Here is a 22,021-nt window from a genome sequence, read left to right as displayed (position 1 = left end):
TTTTATACTTTTCACATTTTTAATTTTTCAATTTTACAATTTTTCTTGATTTGAAAAGTTGAAACATTGAAAAATTTCAACATTGAAAAACTAAAAATCGAAAAAAAAAATTAAAATCGAGAAATTATAGAATCGTCAAAATTGTAAAGTCGAAAAATGAAAAATTAAATATCGAAAAATGGAAAAATTGAAAACCGAAAAATTGCAAATCGAAAAATTGAAAAATTTCACGTTAAAACAAAAGAAAAACTATAAAATCAGAACATTGAAAAACCCAATGATTGAAAAAATAAACGAAACAAAAAACGGAAACGAAAAATTGCAAATCGAAGAAATGAAAAATTGAAAAATCGAAATAATTTTCCGATTTTTCGTTTGTTCAGTTTTTCAAGTTCTTGATTTCCAATATTTAGATTTTACTTTTGCAATTTTTCCATTTTTTTAGTCAACAAGTAGAAAAACTGAAAAATCAGAAAATTGCACAATCGTAAAAATGGAAAATCGAAAACTTTCAACTCGAAATAAATTGTAAAATCAAAAAATTATAGATCCGTCAAAATTGAAAACCGAAAAATTGCAAATCGAAAATTGAAAAATCCAAAAATTAAAAAATCTCACATTGAAAAAAGAAAAATTATAAAATCGAAACATTAAAAAACCAAAAAATTGAACGGAAACGAAAAATTGAAAAATCGAAAGAATTTTCCAATTCTTCGTTTCAGTTCATCAAGTTCTCGACTACCCATGTTTTGATTTTTCAAATGTACAATTTTGCAATTTTTTCATGTATTTGATTCGAAAAATTGAAAAATTGGAAAATCGGAAGATTGCAAAATCAAAAAATTTCAAATTGAAGAACTCGAAAATTGAAAAATTAAATATCCAAAAATGGAAAAATTGAAAACCGAAAAATTAAAAATTTCACGTTAAAGCAAAAGAAAAATTATAAGATCAGAACATTGAAAAACCGAATAATTGAAAAAATAAAGGCAATAAAAAACGGAAACGAAAAATTGCAAATTGAAAAACTAAAGAAATGAAAAATTGAAAAATCGAAAGAATTTTCCGATTTTTCGTTTCTTCAGTTCTTCAAGTTCGTGATTTCCAATATTTAGATTTTACTTTTGCAATGTTTCCATTTTTTTATTCAACAAGTTGAAAAACTATAAAATCAGAAAATTGCCAATCGTAAAAACGGAAAATGGAAAACTTTCAACTCGAAATAAATTGTAAAATCAAAAAATTATAGTTCCGTCAAAATTGAAAACCGAAAAATTGCAAATCGAAATTTGCAAAATCCAAAAATTAAAAAATCTCAAAAAATAAAAATAAAATCGAAACATTGAAAAATCGAAAAATTGAAACGGAAACGAAAAATTGAAAAATCGCAAGAATTTTCCAATTCTTCGTTTCATCAAGTTCTTGAATTCCCATGTTTAGATTTTTGAAATTTTGGGTTTCATACGTTTTCGTTTTCCCACTTTTGATTTTTCAATCGTACAATTTTGCAATTTTTTCATGTTTTTAATTGGAAAATCGGAAAATTGCAAAATCGAAAAATTGTAGACTCGTCAAAATTGTAAAGACGAAAAAGTGAAAAATTGAATATCGAGAAATCGAAAAATTCAAAAGCGAAAAATTGGAAAAAACACATTTAAAAAAAAGAAAAATTATAAAATCTGAACATCGAAAAACCGAAAAATTGAAAGCATAAAGAAAATTAACAATAGAAACGAAAAATTGCAAATCGAAAAATCTAAAGATACTTTCAATTTTTCGTTTCTTCAGTTCTCGAGTTCTGATTTCAAATTTTTAGATTTTTCAAAGTCTGCATTTAATACTTTTTGGTTTTCTTATTTCTGATTTTTCAATTTTGCAATTTTTCCATTTTTTCATTTTTTGATTCGAAAATTTGAAAAACTGAAAAATCGGAAAATTGCGAAATCGTAAAAATGAAAAATCGAAAAACTAAAAATCCAAGAATTATAGAATCGTCAAATTGTAAAGTCCAAAAACTGAAAATTTTCACATTGAAAACGAGAAAAATTATAAAGTCAGAGCATTGAAAAACCAAAAAATTGAAAAAATAGAGGAAACAAAGATGGAAACGAATAATTGCAATAAAAATTGAAGACATGAAAACTTGAAAAATTGAAAATGAAAACTCGAGTAATAGCAAATCGAAAAATCACAAAATCTGGAAACTGAAACATCAGAAGTTGGAAATTCGAAATACTGAAAAATTTAAAAATCAAAAATTTGAAAAATTGCAAATCGAAAAATTGAAAAAACGAAAAACTGGAAAAATTAAGATCTGAAAGACAAAAATTATAAAATCGTACATAATTGAAAAAAAAAAAAAATTTTAAAATCCAGTCAAAAAACGACAGTGTTATTTACACTTAGTACTTTATAGAGGTTTTCAGAAAACAGAAAACGCAAACAATTTTTATATATTTTTTTCGGGCTGAACTAAGCGTTTCACATAACAATATAATCATTAAGGAAGCTCTAAACTTATCACTGGGGAAATTATTTTATATGTATTAAGAGAATACCAAACTGCGCCGTTTACCGGGATACCAATAAAGTGCGCCTTATCTTCAAGTCATCCCGTTAAGCCTTCAAGGACCGGTGTGAGAATTCCCCCTGAACTCTGAACTAAGACCGCATAACGTATGAAGATCATGTATCAAACTGACATTTAAAAGATTTTTTATAACACGTGTAGGACTACATTTCACTACAAAAAATAACTTGTTCACTGACTGTCAAATTTACGTAAGTAAGTGGATAAAGTAATCCACTAAGAAAAACGATTATTTAAGCGCGATATACTAAGTAGTCACAGTCGTTACTAGTTGTCGTTTTTGCTATAACCCTAAATATTACTAACGATAATTTAAGATCAGCTGGATGCGGCGCAGTTTGTTCGTCGTTTTCAGGTTTTAAGTTTTATCGGCGCAGTTAGGATACACCGGTTTATTACAGCAACAGCCTGCTTCCACCGTTCCATGTTTTAAAACTTTACAACCCATAAGAAGTAACGCAGGAAGCAGAAGTGGTTACTACCAATTTTATATTTTGCACTGAATTCGTATCCAGTATGTAACAAGGGAATCAAGTTTGCGCAAGTTCATATAAAGTCGTACAACACTTACGTATTGTCTTTCTCTCGGTTAAAAAAAATATTGATTTTGATTTGGTTCTCAGGAGATTAATTTACGTCAATAAAACTTCGGGGATTTTTATTTCAAATAAAGTCACGATAAACAAAATCTTTTTTTTCCAAAGTTTATGTGCATATAGCCCTAAAATAAAAAAAATAATGGCATTTTCCTCTCGTTTTATGAAAGAGCCAGCCGTAAGATAGAATAATGAAAAACCAATACTCTGTATTATACACATGGGGAGGAATGAAGCCATAACATTTACCAAATCAGAACAAATAACCGTCATCCATGTGTGCATTACCTGGCTCATATTGATCCTCTTAGGCTCGCAGGGGTGCTATAGTTAAAACATTGTAACTCGAATAGTGAATATTTCTGCGACTTTTGTTGTCATTGAGTTAAGTAATAACAATAACTAAAGGATAAAGATATGGTTCAGAGTTGCTATAAATATTTAACAGGGATTTCTTGATGTTGCCAAAGCAGTTCATAACTTTTGCCGAGTGTTATTTGTCACAAAGTTATATTATAACGGAGTACATAGAGATCTGCGTGTAATCGATTGTAAGAACCTAACCCGCATAAACCACTATAAATTCATTGCAGTGAACAGTGTCATTTCATAAAATCTTCCCTAATTTGCATTTAACTCACGATTTGGGAAAATTAATGGCGTTTTTGATTGATGTACCTAATTAAAGTTCTTAATTAGCCTGTCGTCTGAATATATATGAGGCGGAATTTCGTAAGAATGTTTTATTTTTCTGGTTAATTTTAAGTAGTAGAGATTTTTCGATTTTTCCCCTAATTCAAATTCTAAGCTGTACCACAGAGTTCGAGATATATGAGGGTAACAAAACGACAGCTGAGGCGATAACTTAGTATTTGGTGCTGTGACCAATACAAATCTGTCTGGCAAACAATTTCGCTTTGTCATATTTGTGTTTCAGGTATTTCCGTGAAAAATTACTAAAAAAGGTCGCCATTTTTAACTTACCTGTTGGCTTAGTAATCTCATTCCAATTTATATGAAAATGCGGGATTATCCCTCAAATCTCTCGCCTTTGCTTTATTCCGTAATAAGTTATTAGAAAAAAAACCAGTCCGTAATGTAATTACATCAGACGCGCCATATTTCTCCTGTCAAAACACCATGATTTGTTAGGTTATGTCTTAATCTAAAATATCCCTCGTAATTCTTCATGATTTTCTTTTTGTTCCAGATGCTGTACCTTGCTCATTACGACAATTTACTTGTGCCAATAAAAAATGCATAGCAATATCTTTCATGTGCGACGGGGAGAACGACTGTGAGGATGGGTCCGACGAAATCATCGAGCAATGCCCAAGTAAGTACTTTCTATTATCGATCTTGTTTCGTCTCTTCTTATGAATATAAATTAAATGAGAGATCACTCAACTTAAGAATAATAATCTCAAAGAGAATTTACCCTCGGTCTCGTCGAAATTAAAATTTCCAACAGCTTGAATAACATCGGCCTCTGAAAGACTTCACCCCGACGACATTGTTGTCCTTGTCGTGATCACGTGACCCAGCGCCATCAATATGTCGGCTCGCGTGTTAAAATTAATTTCAATTACTGTAGTTCGGCGCGAAAATGAGAGTGGAGTATTATATACAGAAGAAAAGAAAAAATCCGATTTATGTTGTTTTTTTCTCAAGTAAGTACAACATTAATAATTGTACGTCACGTCGATAAAATCAACACCCTAGGGTATTATTACAACTAAAACACACACTTTTTTTGCAAAAATATCCACGTTCAGTATGCTCAATTCTTTCAGAGCACTACGAAAGAGCGAAAATAACACGTCCCACAGGTCCTCTTGGTTAGCTTTTTATGGCTTAGATGCATAAGCTCGTGGAAGAGCCCTTAATCTATTCCAAAACGCTGACAAAGAACATTCGCGTCGTTTACGTTTCGAAATAATTTTGATCTCACGTAGCGCCGTCTATCAAAAGTCGGTTTTCGGTTTGGTTCATTATTTATCGATGCATACCACCAGGGAACCTACTTGAATGCAGAGTTTCACAAAAAGATTTATAAAAAATTAATGCGTGAAGGTATCGATGGGAAAATGGACAAGTTCCTGTTTAGTAAGGATCAGGCTAAAAGCTGGTAAAATTTTCAGGCGGATATTTTCACGGGTTTTTTTAGGGACAATCTGTAAAATCCGACAAGGGGAATTCTGATAACCAAAAATTTATGCGAGGGTCTAGAATATTTAATACCGGCGTTTTTGTGTGGATGCAGTTTTTTACTTGTTTTACACAGAAAAATTTAAATAAATTTGAATAGGAGGTGTTTGATGGCGCTGCTGTATCGTATTTGTTTTCTTAATACGAAACTAATTCCAAGTTTGTGTTTAGTTTGCCAAGAACACTTCCACTCAAGTTTCTCTAATTTTCCAGCTGTTGAGAATATTTTATATTATAAAGTTTCAGGATAACACTAACGTGGAAAAACTAAAGGTCGATAGTCACATACTGTAAATTCGTTTCATTACTCGTTATTCTTTCACCTACATTTAAAAAATCCTATAGAAATGAGTACATTTTAGGTGATGTTCTGTTCTACATTAACACAGGGTTTTTATGGATGATTCAAAAATACCGCTTCGCTGAAATTATGCCTCATTATGACAATTTGTTTCTTTTTATTGTAATGAATTAGTTTTATTTTTTTAATGAGATTTGAATCATTTACGCAACCAGTTATACAGACGCGTATGGTATTTGTCGTGCGTCCTTGGGCATTTAGTAAAGTCCAAAACTGAGAGGCGGCACGTGTTCAAGACCTACTTCGACTCTATAATCATTTACAGAAACTCTGTATTAGTACCGAAGAGTAACTCGTTTATAGTTAAGTTGCAAATAATAGTGGATTGCCAAACCACATTTAAAGGGATATTTAGTTTTTTACCATTTTTATGATAATCTTTTTGGTGAAAGAAAAAAAAAACTTTTGATATGTTAGAATAATTAGTTCTATAGTTTCGGATTGCTATTAAACGTAAACCGGAAACCCGAATTTTCGTATTCATGAGTACTTAGTTTTCTATCGTAGGACCCACATCATTTTTTGTCCGAAGCTTGACGAGGACAAAAAATGATGCCGTTTCTAAGGTAGCTCAAATTAGTATACAGAAAGTGATGCCGATTCTAAAACAGGTCAAATTAGAAAATGATGCTGAGGTCAAACTGTCATTGAGCTGTCTTGAAACCGGCATCATTTTCTGTCAACTAATTCGAGATGTCTTAGAAGCGGCATCATTTACCGTCGACCATTTGAACCTGTCTTACGACCCCCATCATTTTTTGAATGAAGTTTGACGACGACGACGACGACGCGATGATCGACAGAAATTGATGCCGTTTCTAAGACAGGTCAAATTAGTCGACAGAAAGTGACGCCGATTCTAAAGCAAGTCAAATTAGGCAATTGAAAATGATGCCGTTTCTAAGATAGCGCAAATGAGGTCAAACATATAACTATTACAGTCATTGAGTTGTCATTTTCTGTCGACCATTTGTACCTGTCGTAGGACCCCCATCATTTTTTGTCTGAGGCTTAACGACGACGACGCGATGATCGACAGAAAATGATGCCGTTTCTAAGACAGCTTAAATTAGTCCACAGAAAATGATGCCGATTCTAAAACAGGTCAAATTAGTCCACAGAAAATGATGCCGATTCTAAGGCAGCTCAAATGAGGTCAAACCGGCATTATTTTCTGTCGACAAATTGGGGTAGTCATAGAAATGGCATTATTTATTGTCGACCATTTGGACCTGTCTTATGACCCCCACAACTTTTTGTCTGAAGCCTGATGACGACGATAACGCGTTGAGCGATAGGAAATGATGCCTTTTCTAAGGCAGCTCAAAGTAGTTGACAGAAAGTAATGCCGATTCTAAAACAAGTCAAATTAGCCCACAGAAAATGATGCCGTTTCTAAAACATATCAATGACCTGCCGACAGAAAATGATGCCGGGTCTAAGGCAGGTCCAATGAGGTCAAACTCTCCTAGAAACGGAATTATATAACTATTTCAGTAATTGAGCTGTCCTAGAACAGGCTAATTGACTTGTCAAAAAAATGGTGTCGTTTCTAAGACAGCTCAAATGAGGTCAAACTGTCTTAGAAATCGCATCGTCTAATTACTAACAGTCATTGAGCTGTTTTGGAACCGGCATCATTTTCTGTCGACAAATTTGACCTGTCTTAGAACCGGAATCATTTTCGGTCAACTAATTCGGGGTGTCTTAGAAACGGAATGATTTATTGTCGACCATTTGGACCTGTCTTACGACCACCATCATTTTATTGTCCGAAGCTTGACAACGCAATGATCGACAGAAAATGATGCCGATTCTAAAACAGGTCAAATTAGCCGACAAAAAATGATGCCGGTTCTATGACAGCTCAAATTAGCCGATAAAAAATTATCCCGTTTTTAAGACAGGTCAAATCAGCACACAGAAAACAATGCCGGTTCTAGGACAAGTCAATGATCTGTCAAAAAAAAAAAAAAAATGGGGCCGTTTCTAAGACAGCTCAAATGAGGTCAAACTGTCTTAGAAACCGCATCGTATCGCCACTAACAGTCATTCAGCAGTCTAGGAACCCGCATCATTTTCTGTCGACAAATTTGACCTGTCTTAGAACCCGAATCATTTTCGGTCAACTAATTCGGGGTGTCTTAGAAACGGACTGATTAACTATCGACCATTTGGACATTTACGACCCCCATCATTTTTTGTCCAAGGCTTGACGACAATGATGACGACGCAATGATCCATAGAAAATGATGCCGATTCTACAACAGGTCAAATTATCCCACAGAAAATGACACCGTTTCTAAGACCCCTGAAATTAGTAGACAGAAATTGATGCCGGGTCTAAGGCAGGTCAAATGAAGTTAAACTGTCATAGAAACGGTATTATATATCTACTACAGTCATTGAGTTGTCCTAGAACCGGCATCATTTTCCGTCGAATAATTTGACCTGTCTTAGAACCGGAATCATTTTCTGTCGATTAATTTGAGGGGTCTTAGAAACGGTGTCATTTTCTGTCGACCATTTGGTCTTATTTTACGACTCCCATGATTTTTTGTCTGAGGCTTGACGACAATGACGCGATGATCGACAGAAAATGACGCCGTTTTTAAGGCAGCTCAAATTAGTCAACAGAAAGTGATGCCGATTCTAAAACAGGTCAAATTAGCCAACAGAAAATGATGCCGGTTCTATGACAGCCCAAATTAGTCGATAAAAAATGATGCCTTTTCTAAGACAGGTCAAATTAGCACATATAAAATGATGCCGATGCCAAGACAAGTCAATGAGCAGTCAAAAAAATGGCGCCGTTTTTAAGACAGCTCCAATGAGGTCAAACTGTCTTAGAAATCGCATCGTATAATTACTAACAGTCATTGGGCTATTTTGGAACCGGTATCATTTTCTATCGACAAATTTGACCTGTCTTAAAACCGGAATCATTTTCGGTCAACTAATTGTTTGAGAAACGGCATGACCATTTGGACCTGTCTTACGACCCCCATCTTTTTTTATCCGAAGCTTGACGACGATGATGACGACGCAATGATCGACAGAAAATGATGCCGATTCTACAACAGGTCAAATTATCCCACAGAAAATTATGCCGGTTCTAAGACAAATCAATGACCTGCCGACAGAAAATGATTCCGGGTCTAAAGCAGGTCCAACGAGGTCAAACTCTCCTAGCAACGGCATTATATAACTATTTCAGTAATTGAGCTATCCTAGAACCGGCATCACTTTCCGTAGACTAATTGACCTGTCTTAGAACCGGTATCATTTTCTGTCGACTAATTTGAGGGGTCTTAGAAACGGTCTCATTTTCTGACAACCATTTGGTCTTATCTTACGACTCCCATCATTTTTTGTCCGAAGCTTGACGACAATGTCGTGATGATTGACAGAAAATGACGCCGTTTCTAAGGCAGCTCAAATTAGCCAACAAAAAAGATGCCGGTTCTATGACAGCCCAAATTAGTCGATAAAAAATTATGCCTCTTCTAAGACAGGTCAAATTAGCACACAGAAAATGATACCGGTTCTAAGACAAGTCAATGACCTGTCAAAAAAAAATGGTACCGTTTCTAAGACAGCTCCAATGAAGTCAAACATCGTATAATTACTAATAGTCATTGAGCTGTTTTCGAACCGGCATCATTTTTTGTCGACACATTTGGCCTGTCTTAGAACCGGAATCATTTTCTGTCTACTAATCTGAGGGGTCTTAGAATCGGTATTATTTTCTATTGACCATTTGGTCTCATCTTACGACTCCCATCATTTTTTGTCCGAGGCTTAACGACAATGACGCGATGAACGACTGAAAGTGATGCCGATTCTAGAACAGGTCAAATTAGCCGACAGAAAATGATGCTGTTTCTAAGGCAGCTCAAAAGAGGTCAAAGTGTCCTAGAAACGACATCAAATAACTACTACAGTCATTGAGCTGTTCTAGAACCGGCATCATTTTCTGTCTACTAATTTGAGGTATCTTAGAAACGGTATTATTTTCTATCGACCATTTGGACTCGTTTTACGACTCCCATCATTTTTTATCCGAGGCTTAAGACAGGCCAAATGAAGTCAAATTGTCCTAGAAACAACTACTTTCATGGAACTTGTCAACATGTTTGAAATGTTGTTATTTGGTACATCTTCCCGATTTTTTTTTTTTAGTACGCTGTAAGAATCGTGATTCAGCAGTGGATTTTCCTTATCGACACTGAATTCCCATTCGTCACAGGATATATATTTACATATTTATACAATTTTGAAGACTTCTTTTTCTTTAGTCTATAAGACGTTGGTATGGCTCTGGTGTTACACTAGAATCGCCGTGTGATCAATGATCTTAGCGTTGTCATTAGTTAGACAACACATGGCTTATTTAGAACAACTACATGTGTGAACTTTACCCTATAGATTAAATCGATCTTGAATCACTTCAGATCTGCAATTCGTATCGAGTGTAATTAATATATTTGGGATTCCGAGGCCATCGCTGGAACAATACAACACCGCACTCTTATTTGCATGCGTCCTTTTGAAATTCAATTGCGTTTCTTAGATTGTCAATTTTTGGCAAATCGCTCGGTGCTTTAACAAAGTAGAGTAAACAACTTTCCAAATTATTCTAAGAGTGATTCAACATTTTATGTTGAACGACTGTTCTGAAATATTTTTTGTTGTAAAATTGCGATATGAAAATGAGTAAATCTACATAAACTTAAAAAAATGTAGCTGTAGATATCCATATGAAAATAAAAACCGAGCGATATATTTAAGTGTAAAGTAAGTAAACTTACAAATATCAACGAAATATACTTACTTTAAACTTACTTAAGTGGATATTTTCATCAAATTTTAATGTTAGAATGTGAAAATTGTTGTCAAAATATGTTAATACATAAGTACGTATTGATAACGCTAGTTTCGCTAATAAAAGCTAGTCATCGTTAATGTCAAAGTACACAGGTCGGTACAGATTCTAAGAGACGATTGTCAGACCACATTTATTTATTTTGCTATAAACACACTTCAAAGGTTATACAAATAGATAACATTCACACTTTGCTATTTATTTTTAAATTTAAGTTGCAGTGTCATATATCGCGTATAAACTGCCACAGTAGTCTGAATAAAATAAATGTCAGTCGTTTTCGTCGACAAAAATAAAATTATTGTTGGATGTTATTTTTCAATAAGCATTTCCCCTATCGCAATCTTTCAGTTTTATTAAAAATCTAATATTATTTTGAGATCGAAACCGCAGGTACAGCCCAGAATCCAATATTCGAAAATTATTATTAAAACATAAAAGGAAACTGCATCGACAGTAATGGATAGGGCTCTATTCATACAAGATCGAAGCAGGAACCAGTAAAAGTTTTACGACGATATCTCTGCGGCTTTTTTACGAACAATCTATTAAAATCGACTGAAGTTTTAAAGGGCTCCGCACTTTGGCGGTATTCTCTATCGATTTGTATCGTTTGCAGTTGCCTTTAATATTAGCTGTCACGATGATACAGTTTTCGAACTCATCAAAACGGCCATTTGGCGGAATTGTATGAAAGAATGTATTTTTTATTGTCTTTGACAAGTCAAGGGAGAGTAGGGTTTTTTGGGGGACAAGATCATACATTAAGTGATAGCGTGTGATGTATAACAAGGTTGTAAGTTGTTAGGGTTCCCCGGGGACAGATTCCGTATAAATGAAGCTTCAATAATGTCTTATAGAGGGATGATTTAATTTGTAAATTTTTGAGGGGACTTGTATCCTACGCAAATAGCAACGAGCTGTAATCTAATTTGGAATTTAATTAAAGTATTGCCTTGAACCGTCTCATGAGCAATGTTTGGTAGAATAATTGGCGATAATTCGTTTTTATGACTCTCTGATGTCGGTTTTATTTAACGTTTCTGTGTGTGAGCAAATTGCTTGTCAAACGTTTAATTTATGTTGTTTTATTGAAGCACCTGAAGATTTGCTAGAATTCCGGCGAAATTAATCTCCGCAAAGTCAGTTATCTTAATTATGGATTCTTTTCCTTAGGAACGTAATTTATGTTTAGGGTTTCTTTTACAGAATTCCGGCGAAGAGATTAACAAGGAAATGACATTCTTGACTTGCTTGATGATAAACCTTTGAACACTGCCATAAAATTAATAATGAAACTCCAATCAATACTGAGGACGAGACGTTTGTCAACTTTTTTCTTTGTTGTGTATTTAACTTGCCAAACACGGAATTACGTCGTAATTTACGGTCCTGACAACTAATTATAAACTTGGACGGGTTTTCATATTTTTCGAAAATTGTTTTCAACTTTACGGAATCGAGTCCTTATGAGTTGCACGATTTCAGCTGAATTAGGTATCTTGTAATTGAATTGGAGAAAGTAAACACGCCCACTTCGCAGGATAAAAATGAAATTCCGAAAGATAATTTCACGTTTTTCCAGAATACGGAAAATTAGCCGGATGAAACAACTTCAAGTAATATTTGCAAATCCTACGTTTTCGCAAAAAGTATGCAAATATTTATTTTGACATTCATTTTCTTTATATAACGTGTTTCCTAGTATCCCGGTCTTTAATTATCTGTCTATATTTTCAGATTTTTTAAAACTGGAAACTCGTAGGCGGAAAAACGAATAAAATAAAAAATTCAGTCCTTACGTTTTTTTGTTTCACGTTTAGGTGTGTTTGTCGACGATTTTAAAAACATCGGTTTAAGAATTGTAAATAAAATTATGAACAGCAAAATAAAATAAATCGCAGAAAACACTTAACGAAACATGTGTACAAACAATATAGTCAAATTAAGCCCTCAATAAAACAAAATGTTTGTACACCCACACAATGCTTCTTTTCCGAATGAATGCACAACAAATGGAGGTTTATGTGATTATAATTCGTTTTCCTTTGATCTGGTTGTTTCGTAAACATAAAAGATTCAACAGACGTATTGTCAAATTCACACTAAATATAACGCGATAATACTGATTATAACCACTAGAGTGTAAAATATATTTAGCACAAATGGTATTTTCTCTTCAGTTCGTTACATGACACAGCACACTAAAACATGGTGATCGATTTTGACTAAAATTTAACTTTCGATCTTTTGTTAACCGTTGCTTAAGGTCATATCTCGTTAGACTGGTACCCGGAGTGCCTTAATCCCCGTCCTTCGTAAAGAGTTCGCGTTTTAACGAAACTAGTTTTGATTTAACAAATATTAGATTTTCATTTAAAACCATTTTGTCGCAGCATTTGCTCACTCTTCACTGAGAGTGGACCTGTGGGACTCCGATTTTTGTTAGTTTAAGGTAACTTTTACCCTATTTACTCAACGTTCTCGTAGAATTCTTCTAAGCAGGGGTAAAAATCCAGCCAGAGCACCATCCTGCTGAATATCGAATTCTGCGGTCACGTTATTGCCCCATGTCGAAAATTTCCGAGAAAATTCTCGAGCTTGGTGAAGTATATACCGCTTACGTAAGTCGAAATGCGAGCGTCGCTCCGAATTGCGTTTATAAACGAACGATATCGAAATCTTCCATTTAAATTACTGTTGTCCTTTCGGTTTCTCCCGAGTTTTAAAAGCATGGAAGCTGTTACAGTCGCGGATACATTCACTAGACAAACATACAGATGTTTCAGAAATAATAAACACGGAGCGCTTTTAAAAAACGCTCAAAGAGGTTATGTAAATCGAGCCAGACTCGGACGGATGCATCTCCTCGAAATTTGTCGCTTAAATCTGAAGCGTTCCTCCGCAAAAAATCGAACGTAAGCTCCAAACCGCTAACCGCCACGGAGGCGAGTTCCATGCACGAAACACCCGGAAAGATCCGGCTTCGACCGGAGTGCCGACAATTTCGAGCTTACAACTTCAGAAGGGTTGGATTTACGACAAAAATAAAGATATAAAACGGAAGACACCGGAAACAGTCGAGGGTGGCGACGCGAAATCGGACTTCAAAATCAAACAAAAAGGAGGGTATTAATTGAAAATTATTTATGCGTCCAGGTTTTATTCAATTTTGTTGTACTCTATTTGCCAACACCGTCGCTCCCAGTTCGAAAGCGTGAAATTAAGTTTTTCTTTTATCGATTGAGGAGCGAGAGCGTCGACTTGGAGTCACGTTCTATGCGTCGGGGTATGACATATCAAATTTGGGACTTCCGAGATATTTGTTTACGTTTGCCAATGGTCCAAGTGTGATGCTATGCCCGGTGCAGATTTTCTTTTTTCAGTGTTGTTGTTGTTATTATTAGGGTAAGTGTATCAAGTCGTGTTTTACACGGAAATTACACTCGGATGCAGTAAACACCGGCCCGTAAAAGCAAATATACACCGGACGCAGTAATACCCGAATGATGAAAGCTGATTTTTATCACGAAAATATTATGTTAAAAGTCGTAAAAATATTAAATGACTTCCCATAAGTCTTGCGAGCACTTTCTTCTAATTGCTAGCAATCGTATTAGTTAGAGCTCTCTGTTTCGAACGTATTTAACATTTATCCAGGGTAGGTGATTTAGGGATCCCCCAGTGTGTTCCAACAACCAGCCGATTATTCTAATTCAATTGACGCTTTCACTATACATTTTAATCTGACTATACTGATTCCGAATTTCATATTCGTGAAAAACGCAACAACAATATTGTTTGTTTCTCATTAAATCATGTCCCAGGAGGTGAAATCCTGAAGGCACAAAGTGATACAATTTTTTTGCAGTAGTCTGGAAGAAAGCTCCAATATTTTCCAAGAGAAATTGGCTGAAATTATAAATTTTCATGTCATTGTTAAGAAACTTCTCTGACGTAATCAAATCGATTTGGTATAAACATGCTTTGTATATTGTTGAGGGCTGACAGTCGCAGACTTTTCTCAGGTAATTGCTCCAATTTAATGACAAGTCGAGTTGCGTAAAAAAACATTGTAATGTCAAATGAATCCATATATTTTTATTTTTATGTAGTTGTTTTTTGTTTTTATTAATATTAATTGTCTAGATAACAGCGACAATTCTAGGCAAAACTGTGAATTATTGTTAATTAAATCGGGTGATTTTTGAATTTTTCGCTCTAGTTGGGCACGGTGTAAAATGTTCGAAGAAACAGCTCCGTCAAGGGCTACAAAAATATTCAATATGTCTTCCTAGTATAGTAAATTATCTTTTTTTTAGTGTATCTAAGTGTGGGGTTGTCACTCGCACAAAAGACGTATACTTGAAATTTATTCATATAAGATTAATGGCACTCTAAAAAACGTGCAAACTCCGTCAAAGAATTAAATTCAATTTCGGCGATATGCGACCAGGGGAGGCGCGATCGACAGGGGCCGTGGTTGTAGCAGACGTTGCACAGCGTACGCATCTTGTTCTATTTAAATATTTATCGGAGAATACTAATCTTACACATATTATTTGGTTCAAAGAAAATCTTGTTTACAATGTAATTATAGTGTTTATTGCTGATAAGACGTTGTTTAATTAATTAATTAATGGATATTATATTCTAGAAATATATGTCGATGTTCACAAGTTTTATTAGTATGTCCTTCTTGAAATATTTCCACTGTATTTACAAATTGTTTTTTTCGTCGGCGATAAAAACAACTGACGTCCACTTGTACCTAATGCAACGGTAAAAATGTGTGCCGCTTGCCCATTATTGTAAACATGTTTCTTAATTGTTTACAACTCATGTGTTTGCTGACGCTATTTAGCTTTTTTTGCCGACAAAGTTTGCGAATTATTACAATATATATGTAATGCGCTTGTCGCCGCTCACGTCCACGCTCTGGCGAAATGTGGGTACTAACTAATGCACTAGCAAAAAGAGCACGGGTGAGTTTCGTTAAATTGTGGAAAATTTTGTACACAACTCAACTGAAAGTAATAGCACTGTAATAGTATCTAAACTGTAAGGAGCTTGGGATTTCTGGATCATTTTGTTGAGATCCTGGATCATCCAAAGCCATCCTCACTCGGTAACAAAATTGAAGACGCACTGAAAAGTAATCTAAAACAGATTGAAGGAGTTTACATCGAGTTATAAAATAGTAACAACGTTTTAAACTGTTAGGGGAATACATTATTCAAAAAATCAATGGTGCTATTAATCTCTTCCTAAATGGAAATTTTGACGGGAACGAAACAATAACTTCCATTTTATTAATTTTGACAGACACGTGAAATTGAGTTGTATTAAAAAGCCATATGTTAACTTCGGGCGTGTGTTTTTCGCCGACCCACTTAACATCAGATTTGCTGTATGCCGATAATTGCTGTAGGCCAAAGCGCAGGTTAAATCCTCATCAACAGACCATTAATGTTAGTTTATGTAAATATTATTACTATTATTGTAGTTAACACGCATCAATTGCTATTCTAAGCGAGAGGATCATAATAGCTCAAACTATGACAACAAATAGTAATTCAGTGGAATAATTTAACATTCGGCTTGTTGCATTTTTTTCAAATTCAACCTGAAGCGAAAAAGTGGATTTTTCCGAACCGACATTGTGTTATTGAACAAAGTACGCAACAACTAATGGAAATTTATTTCACTTCGACATAAGTAAACAAACACTAGGTCCATATAAGGTGCTAACTGCCTTCAGATAGCTATAATTGTGCAAATGAAACTCAAACAGAACAAAGGGAAAAGGAAAACACCAAATGCATGGAATTGTAACGGGAATCAGTATTACAACTTTTTCAAATATTTAATTTTCCGTGTTAGAAAGAGACAGCAAATACGTGTTTTAGTATAAGTAACTAATGGGTGTGTTATTCCGCATGTTTCACTTTTTATAGCTTGCTTATGCGTTCTTCGTTTCCGTTTTGTTACGCAATAGTAAAACTCGTTCCATTAAAAAAAAAAATTTTTATAAATTTTACTTACGATATAAATTTTTTCGTGTCATGCATACTAATAAATAATTGCGTAGTAATTCTAAATCCATGTTCTCTATAAAATTTTCACTTCAATATAATACTAGATTATTGAATTTATTACTTCACAACCGTAAAATTAAATTTGAATGTATCCACATATGTAGAGTCGCAATTAAAGTAATATTCAACTAAATTGAGTATTAATAGTTGCAATGAAACAAATATTCACGTTTCAAATGAACAATTAAATTATGTGAAAAAGTCTGTCTGGTTCGGGCGCATTATGTTACAAAAATACATTTGTCTATATTTGGTTTGGAGTGAGCATGATAGGCAACGGATTAACATAAAAAATATATCGTTAAAAAAAAAATAAGGCGATTATTAAAGCACAGGTGAGAGAAAACTTTTGTTATTTTTGGAAATTTGGAGATTTCGTTTTCAGCGAGGATGAGTCTTAGCATATTCAGAATAATCTTAAAGCGCACTTAAAAATAACTTAATCTTCTTAACATGTCAAAGCCCGTGGAAAATCTGAAAGCGCTAAAAGCAGTTGTCGAAATAAATATTTTTCAATACGATGTTTTCCATATTGTAACGACGTGGACTAGCGCAGAAAAAAACGATCATTTTATCACCGGATTTCTCTTTGTGTACGAAAGTATTTCAGAGTGATCCTCTACACACCAAAAAAACTCAAGACTTCATTGTTCCAATAAATAAGGATTTACGATGTTTGTCTTCATTGGAACAATAACTTACAAAGAAAAACAAAACAAAATTCGTTTATTTCTGATGGCGTAAACCAAACAAGTTTACGAAATGCGATAAACTTGAGCAAATCAGTATGGACACCTCTTTGTATTTCGCAGTTGTTGTTTTTAAGAGAATGAAAGTGACTTCTTAACTCGAAACTGTATCAAATGGCAGAAGAGTGAATTTTATAAAAATAGATCAGACAGGGGATTTATCACCTCGTTGAAATTCAATCCCATCAGAGCCGGAAGTGAAATTTTGTTGACGAATTTACCAAACAGAGATGAGAGAAACTGATTTAAATAAAGTCGCCAATACACCGATGCGAGCTTTTGTAAAGAAAAATACAAATATCAAAGGAAGTTCAGCTTTCACTGCGAATTTTTCTCAATTTGATTTCTTGCAAACATTGTGAGTGGAGGTTAAGTTTGCAGAAGTAAAGGTGGATTTAATAATCGTCCGTAATTGCAGGAGATGAAAGAACAAAAAATTTCTCGTTTCGAGTTTTATTTACTTACGCTACTGACGACGGTATTTAGGCACTTTACCATTAAATGCAAGTTCTTGTTGACAAGATCCAATCTAAGGAGACGCAAGATACTTACTTAATAAGTAGTCTTAATGTTGTTACGTTGTGTAGGAGCTTTCCCTATTTACTACCAGCTTTGTAATTTATAAGCTTTTCAAATGAGTCGCAGAATGTGTTTCATTTTACAAACTCGGTATATCAACATTCGTTAATTAAAAATTTTGCTCAATTTCCAGTTCATTGGTTGGTGCTTAATTCGAAAATTTTACTTTTACTTTTGTAATTATCGACTAGGTAATTGGCTTTCCAAGGTGCCGTCGAAGCGCTTCCTAGAGCTTTTTGCGGCGCGAACTAGGGTTATGTGGAAGTTAGCGTCGAGTTTCCGAGTTATCGATGGAGCACAATTTGATTTCGTCCATTAAGAAATTAGCATGCTGATAAGATGTTGTTTAATTAATACATATTATATAATAAATGTTTAATTTACCATACAGTGTGATTTCTAGTCCGGAATTTAGTTTGCGTTTGCCGTTAATTAATTACGGTTACGAAATCGGCTTTAACAACTACCAAAAATTTTGTTGTTGGTTAAGTGACGACGCAGACAAAGTTATAGAAGATAATAGAGGGATTGAAATTGTATTAAAAAAACAAAGTGCGAGGATGAAAACGGGGACTAGTTTCCTTCCCTCAGCTTTGTAAGTGGACCCGCCCGGACACTTACGTCCACTGTGCCGTTTGTCCTTTTGCGTTCTCTATTTCCGGTTCATTTATTATTGCTTAATTCGCACGCGCGTTCTCCCCCGAGACACAAAAGTCGCCGTCACTCCGAGTGAATCTTCGAACTTAGTAACTTTCGCAGAACCTTACTTAAGTCCGGTCCAGGTCGGGCGTTCACTAATCCGGCACCCTGACTCTAACTAATTACACTAATTTGGAGCGGGAACACATTAAATTCAACACTGACACAGTTAGTTATACTATACGCGTAAAATCGAATAAGCAGTTAAAAATGTTTGACTAAGTTTTCAAAACCCCACGTAAATTTATAGGAATCTCGTGTTTTGTTGCTGGATGAACTTGGAAAAATATTTTCAGCTTTTAGTGTTTTATTTTTTATGAATTTGAAAAAGTCTTGAGTGCCGCAATGTTTTTGTTTAATTCGGGAAGGTCTTGGGTACCCATGGTATTATTTGGGTCCATTGATTTTTTTTTGTAAATTATTTAAAACAATTTTGGGGGACTTTTGTGTTCTATTTTGGGAAAATTCTGTTTTTGAGTTAATTTTGGGACCCAGTTTTTTTTTTTTTGGAAAATTTAAAACAATTTTGAGGTTCTAGGTTTTCCTGTTTGGAAAGAATTTGAAACTGTTTTGGGCTCTAGCGTCTTTTCTTTTAATAATTCAAATACATTTCTTAGAGGATACGTCATTTGCCAAAATCGGTCTTATTGTAGCAGGAATTAGACCCGCCCACCCTCCGTCTCCTTTATTTAGAGGGTATCTCATTACCCAAAATCAGTCTTATCTTAGCAGGTATTAGCCCTCTAAGAAAGTAAAGGGCGAGTGGGCGGAGTTAGTGCTTGCCAAGATAAGGCTGACTTTGCCAAACGATATACCCTTTACCCTTCATTTTCTTAGAGGGTATATCATTTGGCAAAATCAGTCTTATCTTAGTAAGTACCAGCCCCGTTTACTCGCCTTTCATTTTCTTAGAGAGTAGCTCATTTGCCAACATCAGTCTTAACTTAGTAGGTACTAGCCCCGCCCACCCACCCTCTTTTTCTTACAGGATATGTAATTTGAGAAAATCAGTTTTATCTTAGCAGGTACTGAACCCGCCCACCCGCCCTCTACTTTCTTAGAAGGACCTCATTAGCCAAAATCAGTCTTATTTTAGGTACTAGCCCTCTAAGAAAATAAAGGGTGGGTGGGCGGGGCCAATACTTGTCAAGATAAGACCGATTTTGCCAAATGATATACCCTCTACCTTTCATTTTCTTAGAGGGTACGTCATTGGGCAAAATCAGCCTTATCTTAGTGAGTACTAAGAAAACGACAAACTGCATACCTTCGAAGAAAATAGTAGGTGGGTGGGCGGGGCCAATATTTCCCAAGATAAGACTGATTTTGCCAAACGATATACTCTTTACCCTTCATTTTCTGAGAGAGTAGGTCATTTGCCAATCTCAGTCTTATCTTAGAAGGTACTAGCCCCGCCCACCCACCCTCTTTTTCTTACAGGACATATAATTTGAGAAAATTAGTTTTATCTTAGCAGGTACTAAACCCGCCCACCCGCCCTCTACTTTCTTAAGTTTCATGTTGTGAAAAGAAATCTAAACTTGTTAAAACAGAAAGACAAAATATAGCCCGCCTACCCGCCCTATCTCAATTGTGATGATTTTTTTTATTCGCCGTGAACCAAAGGGGCGGAGCTTAACTGCAAAATACTTATTTCTTTACAAGAAATTAAAATCACGTTTTTTAGTATCGTGTTGTTCAAACAATACTAAATATATTAAGATAAAAAGGCAAAATATAAGCCCCACCCACCCACCCCAACTCGATTGTAAAGATCTTTTTATTCCTAGAAACTTAAAACATGTTTAAAATGATCATTTCTCACAGAAAAATAAGGATTTTACAATTAAGCACCGCCTCTCGGCTTACGACGAATAACAAAATTCATCAGAATCGAGATTGGGTGGGTGGTCGGGGCTTATATTTTGTCCACTTTGTCTTAATATACATAGCCATTTTTCCACAACAAAAAATTGCAAAATCGATATTTCCTTATACAACTTTTCCATTTTAAACATGTTTTCAGTGTTATGTTGTGAAAAAAATTCTACATATATTAAAAGAGAAAGACAAAATATAAGCCCGCCCACCCGCCCCATGTCGATTGTGATGATTTTTTTATTCGCCGTGAACCAAGAGGGCGGAGCGTAACTGCAAAATACTTATTTCTTTACAAGAAATTAAAATGTTTTTAGTATCGTTTTGTTCAAACAATACCATATATATTAAGAGAAAAAAGGCAAAATATAAACCCCGTCCACCCACCCCGTCCCGATTGTGAAGATTTTTTTAATATTGAAACTTAAAACATGTGTAAAATGGTAATTTTTCCTAGAAAAATAAGGATTTTACAATTAAGCTCCGCCCCTCGGCTTACAACGAATAAAAAAATTCATCAGAATCGAGATTAGGTGGGTGGGCGGGGCTTACATTTTGTCCGTTTTGTCTTAATATACATAGCCATCTTTTCACAAGAAATTGCAAAATCGATATTTCCTTATACAAATTTTCCATTTTAAACTTGTTTTAAGTTTCATGTTGTGAAAAGAAATCTAAACATGTTAAATCAGAAAGACAAAATATAAGCCCACCCACCCCCCCTATTTCAATTGTGATGATTTTTTTTTATTCGCCGTGAACCAAAGGGGCGGAGCTTAACTGCAAAATACTTATTTCTTTACAAGAAATTAAAATCACGTTTTTTAGTATCGTGTTGTTCAAACAATACTAAATATATTAAGATAAAAAGGCAAAATATAAGCCCCGCCCACCGACCCTATCTCGATTGTAATAATTTTTTTATTTTTAGAAACTTAAAACATGTTTAAAATGGTCATTTCTCGTAGAAAAATAAGGATTTTACAATTAAGCCCCGCCCCTCGGTGTACGACACGAATAAAAAAAATCATCAGCATTGAGACAGGGTGGGTGGGCGGGGCTTACATTTTTCCCTTTTTTTTTTCTTAATATGTATAGCCATTTTTTTACAGCAAAAATTGCAAAATCAATGTTTCCTTATACAAATTTTCCATTTTAAACATGTTTTAAGGTTCGTGTTGTGAAAAGAAATCTACACATATTAAAACAAGAAGGCAAAATATAAACCCCGGCCACCCACCCTATCTCAATTGTGATTATTTCTTTTATTCTTATAGAAACTTAGAGCGTGTTTAAAATGGTAATTTCTCGTAGGAAAATAAGGATTTTAGAATTAAGCTCCGCCCCTCAGCTTACGACGAATAAAAAAAATCATCAG

The 22,021-nt window shown here is 34.6% G+C and overlaps 1 protein-coding gene across 2 annotated transcripts in view; it reads left to right on the top strand.

Annotated features, from left to right (window-relative positions):
- LOC135141698 (very low-density lipoprotein receptor) overlaps positions 1-22,021 on the top strand; it is a 118,145-nt gene that overhangs the window by 39,389 nt on the left and 56,735 nt on the right. For both annotated transcript variants that reach the window (XM_064073018.1, XM_064073017.1), the window contains exon 2: positions 4,397-4,522. In XM_064073018.1, the coding sequence (XP_063929088.1) occupies positions 4,397-4,522 (126 nt within the window). The remainder of the gene's footprint in view (positions 1-4,396; positions 4,523-22,021) is intronic.

Source organism: Zophobas morio, unplaced genomic scaffold, assembly GCF_036711695.1.
Source record: "Zophobas morio isolate AGI-343-1 ecotype UQ-CSIRO unplaced genomic scaffold, CSIRO_AGI_Zmor_V1 ptg000044l, whole genome shotgun sequence".
Taxonomy (NCBI): Eukaryota; Metazoa; Arthropoda; class Insecta; order Coleoptera; family Tenebrionidae; genus Zophobas; species Zophobas morio.
Note: the sequence above shows the minus strand (reverse complement) of the source record. Positions and strands in the feature narration are given on the sequence as shown.